Source organism: Plectropomus leopardus, chromosome 15 (assembly GCF_026936395.1).
Source record: "Plectropomus leopardus strain MGB_pleo_1.0 chromosome 15, ASM2693639v1, whole genome shotgun sequence".
Taxonomy (NCBI): Eukaryota; Metazoa; Chordata; class Actinopteri; order Perciformes; family Serranidae; genus Plectropomus; species Plectropomus leopardus.
The window spans coordinates 982,501-1,000,699 of record NC_142190.1 but is presented as its reverse complement, the minus strand read 5'-3'; the positions used below and the strand labels follow the sequence as shown (position 1 = coordinate 1,000,699).

Here is an 18,199-nt window from a genome sequence, read left to right as displayed (position 1 = left end):
TTAACCTTTATTGAGTTTATGTTTCTAAAAATGAAGTATTGACAGTCTGGTATCAATTTCCAATGACACTCAGCCCCAAAGTTTAAGAAAATCTCAAATTTCCTTTAAACTCTGACATCAGTACGAACCTTCCTGAAATGTTTAGTGTTTGAATTTAGTTTACAATTTAGAATTTAGTAGAACGTCGGTCCTAAAACCAAAAAAACCCAAAACATAATTCCTGCTGAGACGAACCACCAGCAGGAAAATTAAGAATTGTGTATTTATATATATTTATATATCAAACACTAGATGTTGCTCGATAATGAGCAGAAACCTGCACATTAAAACGTATCTATTATTTTTTTATTATTATTATTATTATCTTTTCTCTTCAGTTCAAAGTTCAAGTTGTTTAAAAAAGCAAAGTTGGAAATAATTTTTTAAAATTTTTTAATACATAGAAATGGTATTTCAGCGGTGCTGAAGAGCAGGAGAAAACCAAGTTATTAAAATACGAATGTATAATAATTAATATCCAACAACTAATCTGCCGCCTCCATAAACTCAGACTTTGTGTTATAAATCTGAGCTTCACTGAACCTTCGTTTAGGATAAACGTGTTTGTTTCTGGTTGATCATAATGTTCAACTCGCAGCCATCTGCAGCGATCGTATGAGCAACACAAAAATGTACGGAGGACGAAGAATGACACAAGTATCAATACAAATACAGATAAATAAATACAGGAATAAATAAATGTAGTAAATGTAGTAAAAATGTAATAACCTTTTATGTCGTTAAATTATCAAGTTTTTAAAATGTATCTATCCAATTTTAGATTTTTTTTGTGAATGTATTCCTTTATTTATTTATTTATTCAGAACTGTTTCAAAATATATTCATGCATTTATTCTTTAATTTATTCATTCATGCATTTCTAGATTTTTTATATTTTTATTTCAACATTCACTTACACATTAATTCTTTTTTCTTTGTATTTAGTAATCTATTTGTAGATTTTTTTTTCATATTTATTTCATTTATTTCACCATTTACTTACACATTCAATCATTTAATTATTAAGTTATCCATTTATAGATTTTTTTGTATTTATGTCAACATGTATTAATATGTTTATTGGCTTTTTTTATCCATGCACTAATAGCTTGGTTCATATTTAGTCATACATTTATTAGTGTCTTAATTCTTTTATTTATTTATTCATCCATTGATAGATTTTATTTCATATCTTTTTCAACATTCATTTATATTTTTTCCACTTATTTATTTATTTATTCATGCATTTTTACAAATTAATTTCAGTATTATTTTTTTATTTTTGGTACGTATTTCCATAGTTTCCACTCCTGTATTCATTTATTTATTGATACTTGAGTAATTTTTCGTCGGTGATTTCCGGCTCATGTCGTCGTCCTGCGGTCGCTGTTTTCTGTCAATATTCCAGAAAAAGAAGAAGAAGTAAAACGGAGGCAGAGCCTCACAGTTTTTGGAGAGTCTCTCTCTCCTGATTGGTCAGTCAGCACCTGAGTGCCTTGCTCGGGGTGTGGGTGTGTTTTCGGGGTTCTAACCTGCGACCTCTGGGGCGCAGGATGCCGTCTCACAGCTGTTTGGGCTTCTGATCCTGCGGCCGCCGCAGCAGGCTGACGTACAGACGCAGGAAGGAGTAGCAGACGCCGGCGGCGCAGTACACCGAGGTCACCAGCAGGGGCAGGAAGGGCAGCTTCTGTTGCCACGGCGACAGAGGGAAGACGACCTCGCAGGCCATCGCCACGGCGACCAGTCCCAGCAGGTAGACGGACTCCAGAGGACGAAGCAGAGACCCCCGACCGCTGAGGGGAGAGAGACGGTAATCTGATTACATCTGAGGACGCTGCAAAGCACTCTGGGTAATGCAGTTCATATTTGATTTAAATCTCATGAGATCAAACTGTGAAAGACAGATTAAAGAATAAATCTGGTGTTTCATTATTTCATGTCTGTTATTATTATCGTTTGTTTTATGTTTTTGTCAGTTTTTCTGTCTTTTTTCTGGTTTTATGATTTTAAGTCTTTTTGGTCTTTATTATTTTTTAATATTTTTTACCTTTTTGTGGTTTTTGTTTTATTTTTTCAGTTTTTTTGCTTTTTCTTTTCTTTTAAGTGGATTTTATATTTTTTCTTTGTTGTGTTTTTTTCAGGTTTTTGTCGTTTTTATCTTTTGTGATTTTTTTTTCCTTTTTGTGGTTTTGGTATTTTATCTTTTTGTGTGTTTGTGTCTTAATTCTGTGTTTTTTTCCGAGGGTTTTGCATTTTTTCCCTCTTTTGTCTCTTTTCTTTCTGTTTCTTTTTTCTTCATTCGTATCACTTACATTTAATGACAGGGGTGTATCTTCAAAAGCCATGTTATATATTATATATGTGTAAATATACAATATGTGTGTGTGGTAGTCTAAAAATCTCGTGCAGACTCAAACGTTAGTGATTAACCTTTTTTTACTCGTACATTTGTCTGCATCTGTACACATTTATGTATTTTTCCTTTCTTTCATATCTGTTTTTTCATGCACAGAAGGTCTGCAGGTTCAATAGAAGCCAGCGACCGAACGATGAAACGATTCTTTAACAGTCAGACGTGAAAACGTGGGTTGAAAGATGCGGATAAAGGCGGCGACAGGTGTGTTTGTGTACCTGTGGAGTTTCCTCAGCGCGGTGAAAGAGTAGACGGTGAACAGCAGCATCAGCAGCACTTTGACGGGCAGCTCTGCAACAACATCACACGCTCGTTTCATCACCTTTCATGGACACGCTCAGAGACGACACGTGTGTGTTTTTGGTGTTTTACCTGCGGGGGTGAAGAGCAGCGGGAACAGCGAGTAATGACCTGTGGTGCTCAGAACCAGGAAGATCCCAGCATCCTCTCTGCTCTCAACTGCCAGGATGCTGCAGGAAGAGAAATCAGCCTGAATCACTTCACGTTCAGCTCAGATCAAAACGAATCAGAGCAGAAGCATCGATTAATGCGTGTTTTTATGTCCCTAAACTGACCTCAGACTCTCGATATTAACTCAACAAACTGTGTTTTTACATTAAAGAACCATCTTTTTAATCTGGATTTTCATTGTTTGATTATTTTTATCCCTGATATTTAATTTTTTTTAATTTTATTGCTGAAATTGTTTATTTTTAGTCTTGTTACAGTTTTTTTTATTTTTTTATTTCACGCTGCCAACTTTTATTAAGTAATTTATAAAATTGTTTTGTTTTATTGTAATTTTTAGCCCTGTAAAATTTTATTTATTATTGTTTACTTTGTAATGGTATTTAATTCCATTATATTATTATTTTTATTTTTAAAATGTTATTGTTGTTTATTTTTTAATACTGTTTTATTAACCAATACCCCTTGATTTTTTAAAAATATTTTGTTTTATTGTTGTTAATTTTAGTCCTGCAAATGTTTTTTTTTTTGTTTTTTTAATTAAATTTTATTCACATAAATTTTTGTTTTAATTTTTATTTATACAATATTGACTTTAATGTATTGTTTTTAATTGATTAAATTCTATTAAATATTTTACACTTTCTTCTAATATTGTTGCCATTTTAGTCCTGCAAAATTTCATTTATTGTTGTTTCTATTTGTTGTTGCATTTTTTGTTAATTTTTTTAGTCCTGCAAAATGTAATTTTAGTTTTTTAAAATTTTATTCTAAAAACTATAATTCGTAGATTATTTTTACATTTTGCTGTTTTATTGTTGTAATTTTCAGTCCTGCAAAATTGTATTAATTGTTGTTTTTTTCCATTTAAAACCATTTTATTGTTTTATTTTTGCAATTTTTAGTCCTGAATAATATTTATTTATTGTTGTTCACGTAATTAATATGTTTTGTGTCTGTGTTGTTTTACTTTTGCTCTGTGAAGTACTTTAGGACCCGCGTTTGTGCGTTTCGGTGGTTTTCGGCGTAAACCGCAGTGTTCGTGGGCGTCTGACCTCAGTGGCAGGATGGCGATGAGGATGGCCTTCTCGTGGACGTGCCAGCCGAACATGAAGGAGCCGAGAGCGCAGAGCAGCAGGCAGCGCAGGAAGCCACGAGCGCCGCAAGGACGCCACCAGATGGACGCCACTGCCGGCTTCAGAGACAGAGGACAGGAGACAGAGTGAGACCGGAGGACAAACGGTCTTTACAGTGAAGCCCTCGGGTTTAATGGAAGTTATTAAACTTAACAAACTTAACTTAACTTAACTTAACTTAACTTAACTTAAATTAACTTAAATTAAATTAAATTAAATTAAATTAAATTAAATTAAATTAAATTAAATTAAATTAAATTAAAAATAAAATAAAATAAAATAAGTTTGTGTTTGCTGAGACTCACCAGGATGGAGACGAGCGTGCAGACGAGTGTGACGGAGGGAGTGACGGAGGGGAGGACGGCGTGCTGAAACTCCTGAACCAACCCGCCCGTCATGGAGGCTCGGGGAAGCTCCGCCTCCTCCAGCAGCTTCAGACGAACACCTGAACAGGAAGAAGTGTAATGATTGATTTTTTGGCTCATTTTTAAAAATAACTCCAGTAAAAGTACATTATTTTCTGATTTTTTATTCTTTTATTCATTTATTTTACAATGTATTGTTGTATTGTTTTAATTTTTTCGTCCTGTAAAAGCTTATCATTTTATGTTATTTTAATGTATTCTACTAACTTTTATTTATTGGTTTTTACGCTGTATTGTTTTATTATTGTCATTTTCACTCCTGTAAAAGTTAATTATTTTACATATTTTCTATTTAATTCTCTTAACTTTTATTTTGATTTTAAGTTTGAATTGTTTTATTGTTTTCGTGTTTTGTCCTGTAAGAGTTAATTATTTTATTCTCTTAACTTTCTTTCTTTTTTTTTTTTTTACTTGGTATTGTTTCACTGCTGAAATTATTATTGTTATTTCTGAAAACTGTATTTCATTTACCAACATTTTACTGTTGATATTCCTAATTTTGAAAAACATTCAAGTATTGTTGTTTTCTTTTTTATTCTATTGACTTTTATGATTAATTCATATTTTAATGTGTTATTGTTGTAAATTTTAGTCCCACAAAATTTGACTCATTTCTTTTATTAGTTCATTTTATTCTATTCATTATTATTTCTTTATTCCATCACATTATTGTTTAAAATTTTCATCCCACAAAATGTCAGTTTTTAAATTATTCATTAATAATTTCTGAGTTTCTTTATTCTCCTGTTTAAACGCTCGCTGCAGCGCGCCGAACAGAATCTGCAGAGCTGCTGCGCTCAGCTCTTCGTGGAGGTTTTCGTTTATTTCTGTCGTCACATCAGAGACGTCGTTTGTTCTGCTGTTCGACCGCAAAGACCCAAAACGGTCCTCAAACGTTTGTGTCAGCGCGCGGAAATGTAACGAGCGCCGTAAATCTCACCGAGCACCGCCAGGCTTTTGTCCAGCACGTTGTAGAGGGCCCAGGCGTTGGGGGCCCAGTAGGCGTGACAGAGGCCCCTCTTGAAGGGGAAGAGCCGGGAGAGGACCTGCGGGAGCTGGCCCTGAAAAAAACAGACATCCGGTCTCAGACAAAACGCTCAAAAACACGCTGCCGGCAAACTACTAATTTATACTGTTTTAACACAGAGACACTCCCACAATCCTCTGCAACATTTCTGCAGCAGGAGTCTCGGTGACACGCTGCCGAGTCGAGGCACAGATGCGCCGAGTCGACCGCCGGCTGCCGTGAGCCGACGGCGGAGCTCGTCTGTGTCCGAAATCTTCAATTTTATTTATTGTTTTTTACATTTTTTATTCAATTTAATTATTAATTTATTCTAACATTTCCTTGGTTTCATTTTTAGTCCTGCACAAGATTTTTTAGTTATTTTTGTTTTTTTTAAAAATATATTATTCTATTAGCCAATATTTCTTGATTTTTTATTTATTTATTGTTTTACTGTTGTGATATTAGTCATAGTTTTTTTTAATTAAATCTTATTCTATTCACAACTTCTATTTACATTTTATTCTTATATTGATGTCATTTTTAGTCCTGCAAAATTTTCTTAACTGTTGTTTATTTTAATGTTTTATTCTATTAATTATATAATTTTTTCAAATGTTATTGTTTTAATTAGTCCTGAAATTACTTTAATTATTGTTTTCTTTTCTTTTATTCTATTAACTATCATTTATAGATTTTCTTATACATTTTGCTGTTTTATTGTAATTATCAGTGCTGCAATATTGTATATATTTATTGTTATACTATTTCTTTCTATTGTTCCATCCTGTAAGGTTTATTATTTCATATTATTTTGTTTTATTCTGCTAACATTTATTTATTAATTTTTACATTGATTTGATTTTAACTCCAGAAAAGGTTTATTATTTTTATATTGTTTTATTCTGTTAACTTTTATACATCAATTTTTAACATTGTATTGTTTTTATTGTTTTAATTTTATTCCACAAAATGTTTATTTAATTTAGACGTGAGGCGACGCAGCGGTCGGCCTCAGAGTCTGGACCTTTAACTCTTTCAGTCTGAGCGCAGGCGGAGGAAGACTCCACTCACCATGGCGATGAAGGGGCCGAAGGACAGAGCGCAGACGGAGGTCACGATGCTGCCCAGAGCGAGGAGGCGCAGCGGCCTGAAGCTCCTCCACCTGACGGAGCCGTCTGCACACAAACACCGGCAGCCTGTTTACGGGCTATTTAACTTCATTATTTGCACGAGTCGAGGCAAAACACGTTCATAATATTAACCCTTTACTGCCCGCTTTAATATCACACACTCATATCGCTGTGCACAAAATGTATAGCTGTAAAATGTGTAGCTTTTAAAAGTATTTATATTATTATACATCAGTGTTATTTTCTAATTTCTTTTGGTTTATTTTTTTAACATCAGTCCTAATCATAAATATCAAATATTCATTAATTTTCAGAATTTTAACTGAAATTCTGGCCGATAAAACGATAACGATATCAATCGTGAAATAACTTCTAACTTTCTAAGCCTGCTCCAGCAGTTTTACAAACTGTCTCGCTCCTGGAGGTTTTAAACAAAACAGCTGTTACTGCGTGTGACCAATACGTGCTTAAATTTACCTGAAGTTTGTTTCAGATGGAGCTTTTCATTTTTATATAATGCTGGAAAGTTTAATCAATAATAATAAATCATATGTTTATTACACTCCAACACACCATGGTCACATGACACTGTGTCAGTGAACTATGAGGACAAAAAACAAACCACAAAAAAAGCAAAAAGCAACATAATGGTTCATTTATAATAATTAATGGTGATATTGATTTTAGGTATGAGGCTCGGACCTTTGCTGGGAGGACATTTTAGTACCTGGACCTCTGTGAGTTTTAGTAGAATAGGTCCTCCAGCTGGTGATGCTGTTCTACAGTATATTTGTCATGTTCAATGTCTGACAGAAAATAAATATTTAACCTAAACTAACCTGATGATATCTTCATATCTCACTGAGGAGTCAGAGGAACCTTTAAGCTTTGAGACAGAAATAGTGGTTTGATGTATATCGTGATATATATCGATGTGGACTGATATGAAAAAAAATATTGTGATAAGACTTTATTTCGTATCACCCAGCCCTAGTCCTAATCATAAATATTCATTAACTTTCAGAATAATTCAAATAATTAACGATTTAAATGTCAGTTTTTGTCATGATGCCACTGTGTTTTTAGATGGAACTCGCCCACCCACAAAAAAATGAATTATTTTCATTATACTACATGCTACGCGGATTATTATTTATTTATTGTAGCTGCCGACAGTCTGGGATCTGTCAGTGTGTGAGTGTAGCTGCTGACAGTCTGGGATATGTCAGTGTGTGAGTGTAGCTGCTGACAGTCTGGGATCTGTCAGTGTGTGAGTGTAGCTGCTGACAGTCTGGGATATGTCAGTGTGTGAGTGTAGCTGCTGACAGTCTGGGATCTGTCAGTGTGTGAGTGTAGCTGCTGACAGTCTGGGATATGTCAGTGATCAGCAGCTACATTGACTGTGACAGGTCACCTAGTGGAAATAGCATGTATTTCCTCCATATGCCAAATATGGTCAAAATGACCTCATCAGGTGGAAAATAGTCAAAATGACAAATTCAGAGTCAAAAGCCCAGAATGACACCCAGAAATAATACAAGTCCTGTTTTTCTGCTCTGATGGCTGTGGGAAAAAGTCTTTTGTCTTAAAGTTGTCATCAGTTCACTAGTTTTTTTAATTTTTTGGGATGTTTAAAGCTGCTGAATGCTCGCTGTGGATCAATAACACGCTGCCTTAATCACTCAGTTCAGATTTGTCAGATTCATTTTCTGCCAATCATCTGATTTATCAATCCAAAGTTTCCACAGTCGGTTAATAACCTCGAGCCGCTTCAGGCGCAACAGAGGTGTGTGTGTGTGTGTGTGTGTGTGTGTGTGTGTGTGTGTGTGTGTTACCTGTGTTGTCTTGAGTGAAGCAGTAACTCCTCAGCAGGTAGACGCCGTAGGCCGGAGCCACGTACAGGTAGATGTGCTTCAGGTTGAGCAGGACGGAGAACAGCAGCGCCCCCTGCAGGTGTTGGGACTGAGTCACACACACACACACACACACACACACACACACACACACACACACACACACACACACAGATGAAGAAACACACACTGAGATGACCTGAAGTAACCTTTTTATAAAGACACGTTTAAAGCAGACACTCTATTAAAGTACAGGTAAATACCTGCAGGTGTTTCGCCACCGACAACAGCAGGAAGCCAAACAGGAAGCCGTTATACTGGAAGTGAACGTCTGAAACTGTGAAGGAACTTTTACCTGCACGTCAAAATATTCACTAACAACACTGCAACAATTTTAAGACAGAGTGTCAATGTCACAAACGGATGTTTAAATCAATAATCTATCATTTCATTTTTATTGTATTTATTTTCTATATTATGTTATTGCATTTTTATTAAATTTATTTTTTGCATTTTTATTTAATCTTTTTAAATTTTCTCTTCATATTTTTTTTGTTTATTGTATTTTTTGTTATTTTCTATTTGATTTTACTGTATTTTTATTTCATTTATTTTACATTACTTGGTCTTACTTTTTATTTCATTGTATTTTTATTTTATTAATTTTCTGTTTTATGTATTTCTTTCTTATTTTTAATGTGTTTATTTCCTGTTTCATTGTACTTTTAATTGAATTAATTTTCATTTTATTTTATCATATTTTTGTGTTATTTATTTTATGGTACATTTTGTTGTATTTTTTATTCTACTTGTTATAGAATATGTTAATTGTATTTTTTTATTTTCTATTTTATTTTATTTTTCATGTGATGTTATAAAGCCTGATTCTGTCTGATGAAGAGTTTTAACCGTGTGCTCGGGTGTCACAGCTGAAGGATACGGTCGACGACGAGGAGGCCGAAGTTCCAGAGCAGCAGAACAGCCAGGACGAAGGACGGGCGGCTCAAAACGTCCCGACAGCCTTTCTGCTCCTGAACGCACCTGCAGCACCTGGAAGAGGACACAGCCAATCAGGGACCAGATACAGGGGACACGGTGCAGGACATTTTGTCTTCATGCAGGAGAGCTTTAATCATCCGCTGGTTTTAGAAAAATATCTTAACGTCACAGAGTGAGTTTGATGTTAGAATTAAAACCTAAATAATAATAATAATAATAATAATAATAATAATAATAATAATAATAATAATAATAATAAACAGGCGGCGCTGTGCTCAGACTCACTCTCTGGCAGCGAAGATAAAAACCACGTCAGTGAAGACGACCGACAGACGCTGGAAGAGGACGGTCGCCGGACTGTCGTAGTTCAGATTCTCCACCACCAACATGTTTCTGTCAAAGTGGCGAGCCGCCTGAGACAGACCGAACTCGAACCAGGCGAACAGCGGGGGGTAGTCCAGAGTCCACTCCGAGGTGTTCTGCAGAGACGGACAAAAACAAAATAATATTTTTAAACGTCATTATAGTTCGCCGTTCTCTCAGAGCTCAGGCTGCTGCTGGCTGCTCAGAAACTAAAAAAAAATACATTTGACTACTAAACATGACTAATATTAATAACTACAAAAATAAATAAATACAAGAATAAAGTGATAAAAACTAGAATAAATAAAAGAATTAATATATATCAAAATAAATAAAAATCAGAAATACAGAATCAAATTAATTTATAAAAGAATAAATAAATATTTAAAAAAAAAACAAATAAAGACACAGAAATACAGAAATAAGTAAATCGATTTTTACAAAAACACTGAAATTAACATTTTTATTTATTTTTGTCCTATTTAATTATCAACTGTTATTATTTACTTATTTGTGTATTTATCGATTTACTTATTGATGCTTCGTCCTCTATCCATATCAAGTTTAGTAAAATATGTATTTTTGTAAAGATTTTGTTACTGAGCAGCATATTTTAATTAATAAATAAATTCACAAATAAATGCTGAAATGAATACTGAAATAAATAAAATAATAAATTAATATGAAAATAAATAAAAGCAGTAATACATAAGCAAATTAATTTGTGTTTTTATACACATTTATTTATTGATGCTTGTGTTACTTGTCATCCTCCTCATCATCATTTTTTAAAAAAGATGTTACCCAGAAGTTTATTTTAATAAATACACAAATAAATACTAAAATAAATACTGAAATAAATAAATAGGTTGTTGACAAAAACCACATTCATTAAAGACTTTTAATGAGAGTGACACTGACCTCATGGTACCACCGGGACACCGGCAGACTGTGTGTGATCGCCAACCAGTTCCTGTGCACCTCGAAGTCTGTGGAATGACTGTCTCACACACACACACACACACACACACACACACACACACACACACACACACACACACACACAGGTAGATTAACACACAACCAAACTCCACGCAGACACCACTTCAGCGTCGAGTCACGTATTACTAAATGTTCGAGACATCAACACTATAAGTGGAAGTTTGTCATATCTGCCACTTTAAGTTTTTGCTTTGTTGTTGTTTTCCAGAGCACACGTTCTCTAAAATGACCCTCGATACTCCTCATCAGTTCTTTATTATTTCAGATTTTTACAGAGAAAATTTGATGATTTTTTTACATTTTTATAGATTTTTTTCAGTAAAGTGGGTGATTATTTTTAACAACAATTTGGAAATTTCTAAAGAACATCTTTTTTGGTTATTTGTTGTCTTTAAATCTTTTTAATGATTCTGAAAGTTTTTTTCTTCTTTAAAATGTTTTTGGTCATATTGTAAAAAATGTGATTTTTTTTCCCTTTAAAAAACATTTTGATTAATTTTTAAGAAATAGAAATTGGCAATTGGTTTTCTTTTTTAAAAATATGCTGTTTTTTCAAGGGGTTGGTGTGTTTAAAGATTTGGGTTATTTGTATGCAAATACTTTTGGGTGATTATTTTTTTCTGTGACTATTGTGAAAGACAAAAAAAGGGATTTTTTTGCAATTTGAAGAGAAAAATTAATAATTTTTGCCTTTTTTTAAATTTGGGGGCAATTTTTGGAGGGAATTGCGATTTAAGTTTTTTTCTTTAAAGTAAAAATATTTTGTGTGTGTGTGTGGGGGGGGCAGTTAACTTTGACTCTATTAATATTCTTACTTGTGTTTTATAACGCGTGTAAACTAACAAATAAGCGGCAAATCCTTAAATTGTGAAGTTTTTCTGAGGTTTGGTTGGGACAGATTTAACATTTCAAATTACTGTATTTCTGAGGATTTCAGCTTCCTAACAGAGAGTAAGAGCACACAACAAATCACCGACGATGTAATAATTAAGAGATGTGAGTCTGACGAGCGTCGTTAATTCTGTCGTTAATTTTAGTTAATAATTTAGTTAATAATCGGTTTAAAACTTTAAACTTTTCGTTAAGCGGAACCTCTGAGGAAAAACGGCGCCATCTTGAGGCCGCTCGGCTACATTAGCTTTAAAGTTAATAACACGTCAACTTCTCCTTCGTCCCCTCAAATAAAGTCACATTTAACAAACGGCTACACAAAAATAAAGGTTTCTCTACAGACTCCATCAGATCGATGCACAAAACCCTCTTAAAGGTTCATATTTGATCATATTTAACAACATTTTGCGGCTCGTAGTGCTCGTTAGCTTCCCGGTTTGTTAGCCGGATGCTAACAGGCGGAGCGGCGGTTTTTAACATTTCTCGCTGTAAAATAAAAACATCGTCCCGACGCTGCAGCGCCGAGTGAAACCGGCTCGTGTCAAAGTGTCCACACTCACTATGATTTGATGAAGAGACATTTGAGCAGAGAAACTCCCAGTGCTAACGCTGGAAACCAGCTCCAACCGTCCGCCGCCGCCATGACAGTGACGTCACGGAGGGTTTAAACTAAGCTTTATTGACAAACTCCGATCTGCACACAAGACGGAACTTCCGTTTAATAAAATAAATTAATAGATATCAATAAGTAGTCAGCTGATAAACGTGGCGGTTACCAATTTTTTTGTTTGTTTTAATATTTTGATATTTTTAATATTTTTGTTATTGTTGAGGGACAGAGCGGTAGTGACGTCATCATTTGTATACCTTCATGTCGCCTCGTAAAGTCGAAATTCTCAACTTCATTTCTAAAATAAAATAATCCTGCTGTGATTTTTTTTAGTGCAAAGTGGCGTCATTGCCCCAAATGTTTTATAAATAGCCCCGGATTTCTGAGAGGAAAAAAATCGCAAAAAAAAAAGTAAAGAGAGGAAAACATCGCAGACATTTCCGTGAGGAAAAAAAGACAAAACGTTTTAAAGAAAAAAATGTCAAATATAAAATTAAAATATGTAATAAAAAAGTTCAAAGAAAGTTAAAAAGGTCTGAAGAAAAGCCATTACCATTTTTTTAAATCACCAAAGATTTCAAAGGAAAACAAAGTCGCAAAAAAATCTAAAGAAAATAAAAATCGCTAAAACGTTAAAACAACAAAAAGACAGTATTATGTCTTTAAAAAATCACTAGAAATAATTAGAACTATTATTATCAGTAGTAATGGTAATAATAGGCTGTGATAATAATACAAATTATTATTATTATTATTATTATTATTATTATTATTATTATTCGTAGTAGTAATAGGCATTAATAATAATAATAATAGTAATGATTAGTAGTAGTTGTAGTAGTACACTTTTATTATTACTCTATTACTTATTATTATTACTTTTAATACTTTAACCATATTTTTGTTTTTTCAGTTATATTTATTTATGTATTTTTCATTATCCTGGTCGGATAGTAATTCTGACAGTACCGACAGTCCTTGAATGCAGCGCGAGGACAGCCTGTCTGATCTCGTAACTTTAAGTTTGACTTCCTCGTGCCGTCTTACTGTATCCGGTCTGTAAGCGGTCTGTGGACCAGCAGGAGTGTCTCTCGCTGGTCTCCGGTCTCTGGTCTCAGGTCTCCGGTCTCGCTTGTCTCTGGTCTGTGGTGGTCTCCGGTCTCTGGTCTCTGGTCTCTGGTGGTCTCTGGTGGTCTCGGGTCTCTGGTCTCGCTTGTCTCTGGTCTGTGGTGGTCTCCGGTCTCCGGTCTCTGGTCTCTGGTGGTCTCAGGTGGATTAAACTTTACACAGATGATGATGATGATGATGATGAACGCGCTGCCGCGGCGGCTCGCGACCACCGGAACCCGGAGAGGTGAGTGTTCCTGATCCCCCGGACTGCAGTGACAGTACTACTACACTGTGTACAAATACTGTGTGATAGGATCTGTAGTGGTCCTTCAGTCACGTGGAGGTAAACCGTTATTAATGACGTCATCACATGAGTCTGAGATCCAATCAGATTTGACTGTTGGACTAAAATAAATCCGATTTTAGGATACACAAAGTACACCTCAGTGAAGTACAAATACTCAGAGAGGTACTGCAGTACCTGAGGGGACAAAAAAACAGAAATAAAGTTCACTGAAGGTCAAACTTTTCCTACGAGGTTAATGTGTGTGTGTGTGTGTGTGTGTGTGTGTGTGTGTGTGAGTAACAGGTCTGCATGTGTCAGCGCCCGCGGCGACCTTTGACCTGAGGAAGGTTGAACTGACGCCTCTGGAGCAGCGAAAACTGACCTTCGACTCCCACGCCATGGTGACGGAGCTGGAGAGCAGCGGTGACAAACACTCACCAATCAATCAATACATCAATATATAATCAATCAGCCAGCCAATCAATACATCAATATATAATCTATCAGCCAGCCAATCAATACATCAATATATAATCTATCAGCCAGCCAATCAATACATCAATATATAACCAATCAATATATAATCAATCAGCCAGCCAATCAATACATCAATATATAATCTATCAGCCAGCCAATCAATACATCAATATATAATCTATCAGCCAGCCAATCAATACATCAATATATAACCAATCAATATATAATCAATCAACCAGCCAATCAATACATCAATATATAACCAATCAATATATAATCAATCAGCCAGCCAATCAATACACTCACCAATAAATCAATATATAATCAATCGGTACATCAATACATAATCAATACATTTACCAGCCAATCAATACATCAATATATAATAATAATATATAATAATAAAGTAAAAAAAATACACTAAATAATTTAATTTAAAACATTTTCAGTATAATTTAATATAAATCGTTTTTACCTCAACATTTTTTTTCGTCCACCAGCTCGCCGAGTTCATAGAAACGTTGTTGTTGTTTTTGTTGTTGTTTTTCGGTGCAGGTTTTGGGAAGCATCAGGCTGAGCTGATCGTTTCAGCTCTGGTTACCTTGACGACAGCAAACATGGACATCGTCTACAGAGACATGGTGACCAAATCACACCAGGTACGAACTCTGAGAAAGTAATCAGATTACTGCAGTAACAGTACTCGACCTCTGTGAAAACATGCAGGAGCAACAGCCACGTTGACCCCAGTTGTTATCGTTGTTGTTTTTGTTGATGTTGTTGTTGTTTGTTTGTTTTTGTTGATGTTGTTGCTGTTATTGTTGTTTTTGTTGGTGTTGTTTTTGTTGGTGTTGTTTTTGTTGATGTTGTTTTTGATGTTGTTGTTTTTGTTGATGTTGTTGTTGGTGTTTTTGTTGGTGTTGTTTTTGATGTTGTTGTTTGTTTGTTTTTGTTGGTGTTGTTTTTGTTGATGTTGTTTTTGTTGATGTTTTTGTTGGTGTTGTTTTTGTTGATGTTTTTGTTGGTGTTGTTTTTGTTGATGTTGTTTTTGTTGGTGTTGTTCTTGTTGATGTTTTTGTTGATGTTGTTTTTGTTGATGTTGTTTTTGATGTTGTTTTTGTTGATGTTTTTGTTGATGTTGTTTTTGATGTTGTTTTTGTTGGTGTTGTTTTTGATGTTGTTTGTTTTTTTATGTTGTTTTTGTTGATGTTTTTGTTGATGTTGTTTTTGATGTTGTTTTTGTTGATGTTGGTGTTTTTGTTTGTGTTTTTTTATGTTGTTTGTTTTTGTTGATGTTGTTTTTGATGTTGTTGTTGTTTGTTTTTGCTGATGTTGTTGTTGTTGCAGGAGATCGCGCTGCAGCAGATCATGTCTCACCTGGACTCCATCAGGAAGGACATGGTGATCCTGGAGAAGAGCGACTTCGCCAACCTGCGATCAGAAAACACTGTATGGACGCGTTAACTAAACAACGTTAACTAACGACACGTTAACAAACATGTTAACCAACGAAACGTTAACTAATGACGTTAACCAAGGACATTAAATGACAAAACATTAACCAATGAAACATTAACTAACAAAAGTTAACTAACAAAACGTTAATTAACGACACGCTAACTTTGTGTTCTCTTGTAGAAAATGAAGCGAGAGTTGGAGCAGCTGCAGAACAGACTGAAGGTCAGAACGTGTTTCGATAAACGAATGTGAGACGCAGTGACGATGATGATGATGTGATGATGATGTGATGATGATGACGTGATGATAACGATGAGACGATAGGGCTGGGCGATAAAACGATAACAATATCGATCCTGAAATAACGTTTCCTGGGTTGAAATATGAGACGTAGTCGATGAAGCCAATGACTTTTCAGATTACTGCACGACTCAACAAAATAAAAAGATCGTGAACGGGGAAACATCGGCTCAAATGTCAGCTGAATTAAGATTATGGTAATAACGTGATATTTCGTTACGATGTTACGCGTCTGCAGTCCGCTCCAGTTTTACTAACCGTCTCGCTCCTGCCGGGTTTTCCAGCAGATTCACTGGAATCAGCTGATTTTAGTGTTTGTTTGTGTTCAGGAGGAAAGTCAGAAACTCCGAGCGGAAACTAAACTGGACATCAACCTGCAGAGCAGCAGGATCTCTGACATGGTGAGGAAAACACCTCCTCTCTCCTCCTCTCCTCCTCTCTCCTCCTCTCCTCTCCTCCTCTCTCCTCTCTCCTCTCTCCTCCTCTCCTCTCCTCTCCTCCTCTCCTCTCTCCTCCTCTCCTCCTCTCTCCTCCTCTCCTCCTCTCTCCTCTCCTCTCCCCTCCTCTCCTCTCCTCCTCTCCTCTCCTCCTCCTCTCCTCCTCTCTCCTCCTCTCCTCCTCTCTCCTCCCTCCTCCTCTCCTCCTCCTCTCCTCTCCTCCTCTCTCCTCTCTTTATATAATAATAATAACGAACATGTATTGATGAGATACGTGCGCTCGTGTGTTTCCGGCAGTTTTCAGAGCAGGAGAAGAAGCTCCTGGAGGCGAGCTCGGAGTTTCATCACAAGGTAAAAGTTTGTCAGACTGCACGTGTCTCTGTGGCTGCTCGCTGACGTCATCACGCGTGTCTCTGTGGCTGCTCGCTGACGTCATCACGCGTGTCTCTGTGGCTGCTCGCTGACGTCATCACGCGTGTCTCTGTGGCTGCTCGCTGACGTCATCACGCGTGTCTCTGTGGCTGCTCGCTGACGTCATCACGCGTGTCTCTGTGGCTGCTCGCTGACGTCATCACGTGTGTCTCTGTGGCTGCTCGCTGACGTCATCACGCGTGTCTCTGTGGCTGCTCGCTGACGTCATCACATGTGTCTCTGTGGTCAGAAAGCCGACCTCGAACACGACAACATGGAGATCAACAAGAAGATCGACCTGCAGGTGGCGTCGCTCAAAACCGTCCTGGAGTCGCTCAAACTGGAGACGGTCCGCTACCTGGCAGGTACAAACACAACTGAGTTACTCGAGTACTCCCAACTGTTACTACGGGGAAGGTAACAGTACTACAGTATTAAAGCGTAAAAGTATCGACACATAGAGGAAATTATCACGAAAATAGTCGCCTGCATCAAAACCGTGACAATAAAGCTCGCCGTCAGCGTCGTGTTTCCCGTAAAGCCAAAATTTTACAAATACTCTTTTTTTTTTACTAATTTTTTCCCACATTTTTTTGACATTTTATGACAGTTTTTGGAAAAAATATTGCTTAAGCACTTTTACTAATACTTTGTTTTCCTTCATTTTACTATTATGTTTCGGAAATGTTACGAAAAATTTTCCAACATGAAATATTATTTTTCAGGAATTTTACATTTCACTCTTTTTAGCCGTATCACTCTTTAAAATAAACATTTTACTAATATTTTTTGAAACTTTTATTAAAATGTGTTCTCTTAATATTATATTTTGTGAATTTTACCAAAATTTACTCCATTTACTACATTTTCGCCGACATTGTACTTAAAAAAATGACTATTTTCCCACATTTGACTAATAATATTTGAACATTTTTCTAATATTACATATATATATATAATTACACAATAAAAGCACCCCTCCCCTTAATTATCCTTAAATTTGACTAATAAAACAAATATTTTTGGACATTTTATTACTGATTTTGAAAATGTTACTGCCTTTTTTTTCCTGCACATTTAACTAAATGTTTGGATGTGTTACACATATTTTTGGGCATTTTCCTAATATTTTTTTGCAAATTTAACTTTTTTTGTTTTTGGTGTTTTTACAATTTTTTGGGACATTCCACTGATTTTTTTTTTTAATTTACTAATTTTGTTTTGGACATTTTACTGATACTTTTCCAACATTTTATTAACATTTTTCCCAGAATTTTTACCAAATTTGTCCTAAATTTTACAATATATTTGGGGGACATATTTATTAATATTTTTGGGGGTAAAATTCAAACACCCAAAGTGGCCCTGCCCTCATTTCATTT

At 35.5% G+C, this 18,199-nt stretch overlaps 2 protein-coding genes across 4 annotated transcripts in view; one reads left to right on the top strand and one right to left on the bottom strand.

Annotated features, from left to right (window-relative positions):
- Positions 1-1,020: 1,020 nt before the first annotated feature.
- alg8 (ALG8 alpha-1,3-glucosyltransferase) lies at positions 1,021-12,426 on the bottom strand. 2 transcript variants are annotated; one of them, XM_088088079.1, is made up of 14 exons: positions 12,289-12,426; positions 10,757-10,835; positions 9,758-9,951; positions 9,414-9,523; positions 8,737-8,804; positions 8,456-8,582; positions 6,562-6,665; positions 5,422-5,542; positions 4,362-4,501; positions 3,976-4,115; positions 2,825-2,922; positions 2,671-2,743; positions 1,572-1,832; positions 1,021-1,432 (listed from the first exon to the last, which is right to left on the bottom strand). In XM_088088079.1, exons 1-13 carry the CDS (start codon positions 12,369-12,371, stop codon positions 1,601-1,603), a joined length of 1,569 nt encoding a protein of 522 aa, XP_087944205.1. In that variant the 5' UTR covers positions 12,372-12,426; the 3' UTR covers positions 1,021-1,432; positions 1,572-1,600. The 2 variants fall into 2 exon arrangements, with proteins under 2 accessions (XP_087944205.1, XP_042355457.2); XM_042499523.2 differs by having other exon boundaries at positions 1,021-1,832.
- A 945-nt stretch (positions 12,427-13,371) lies between these two features.
- Positions 13,372-18,199, top strand: part of ccdc90b (coiled-coil domain containing 90B) — a 5,651-nt gene continuing 823 nt past the window's right edge. Inside the window, exons 1-8 of one of the 2 annotated variants that reach the window (XM_042499649.2) lie at positions 13,373-13,692; positions 14,038-14,157; positions 14,767-14,870; positions 15,559-15,660; positions 15,850-15,891; positions 16,299-16,370; positions 16,704-16,757; positions 17,068-17,182. In XM_042499649.2, coding sequence (XP_042355583.2) covers positions 13,629-13,692; positions 14,038-14,157; positions 14,767-14,870; positions 15,559-15,660; positions 15,850-15,891; positions 16,299-16,370; positions 16,704-16,757; positions 17,068-17,182 — 673 coding nt within the window. In that variant the 5' untranslated portion in view covers positions 13,373-13,628. Of the gene's footprint in view, positions 13,693-14,037; positions 14,158-14,766; positions 14,871-15,558; positions 15,661-15,849; positions 15,892-16,298; positions 16,371-16,703; positions 16,758-17,067; positions 17,183-18,199 lie in introns of both variants that reach the window. The other variant, XM_088088080.1, reaches the window with a different exon arrangement.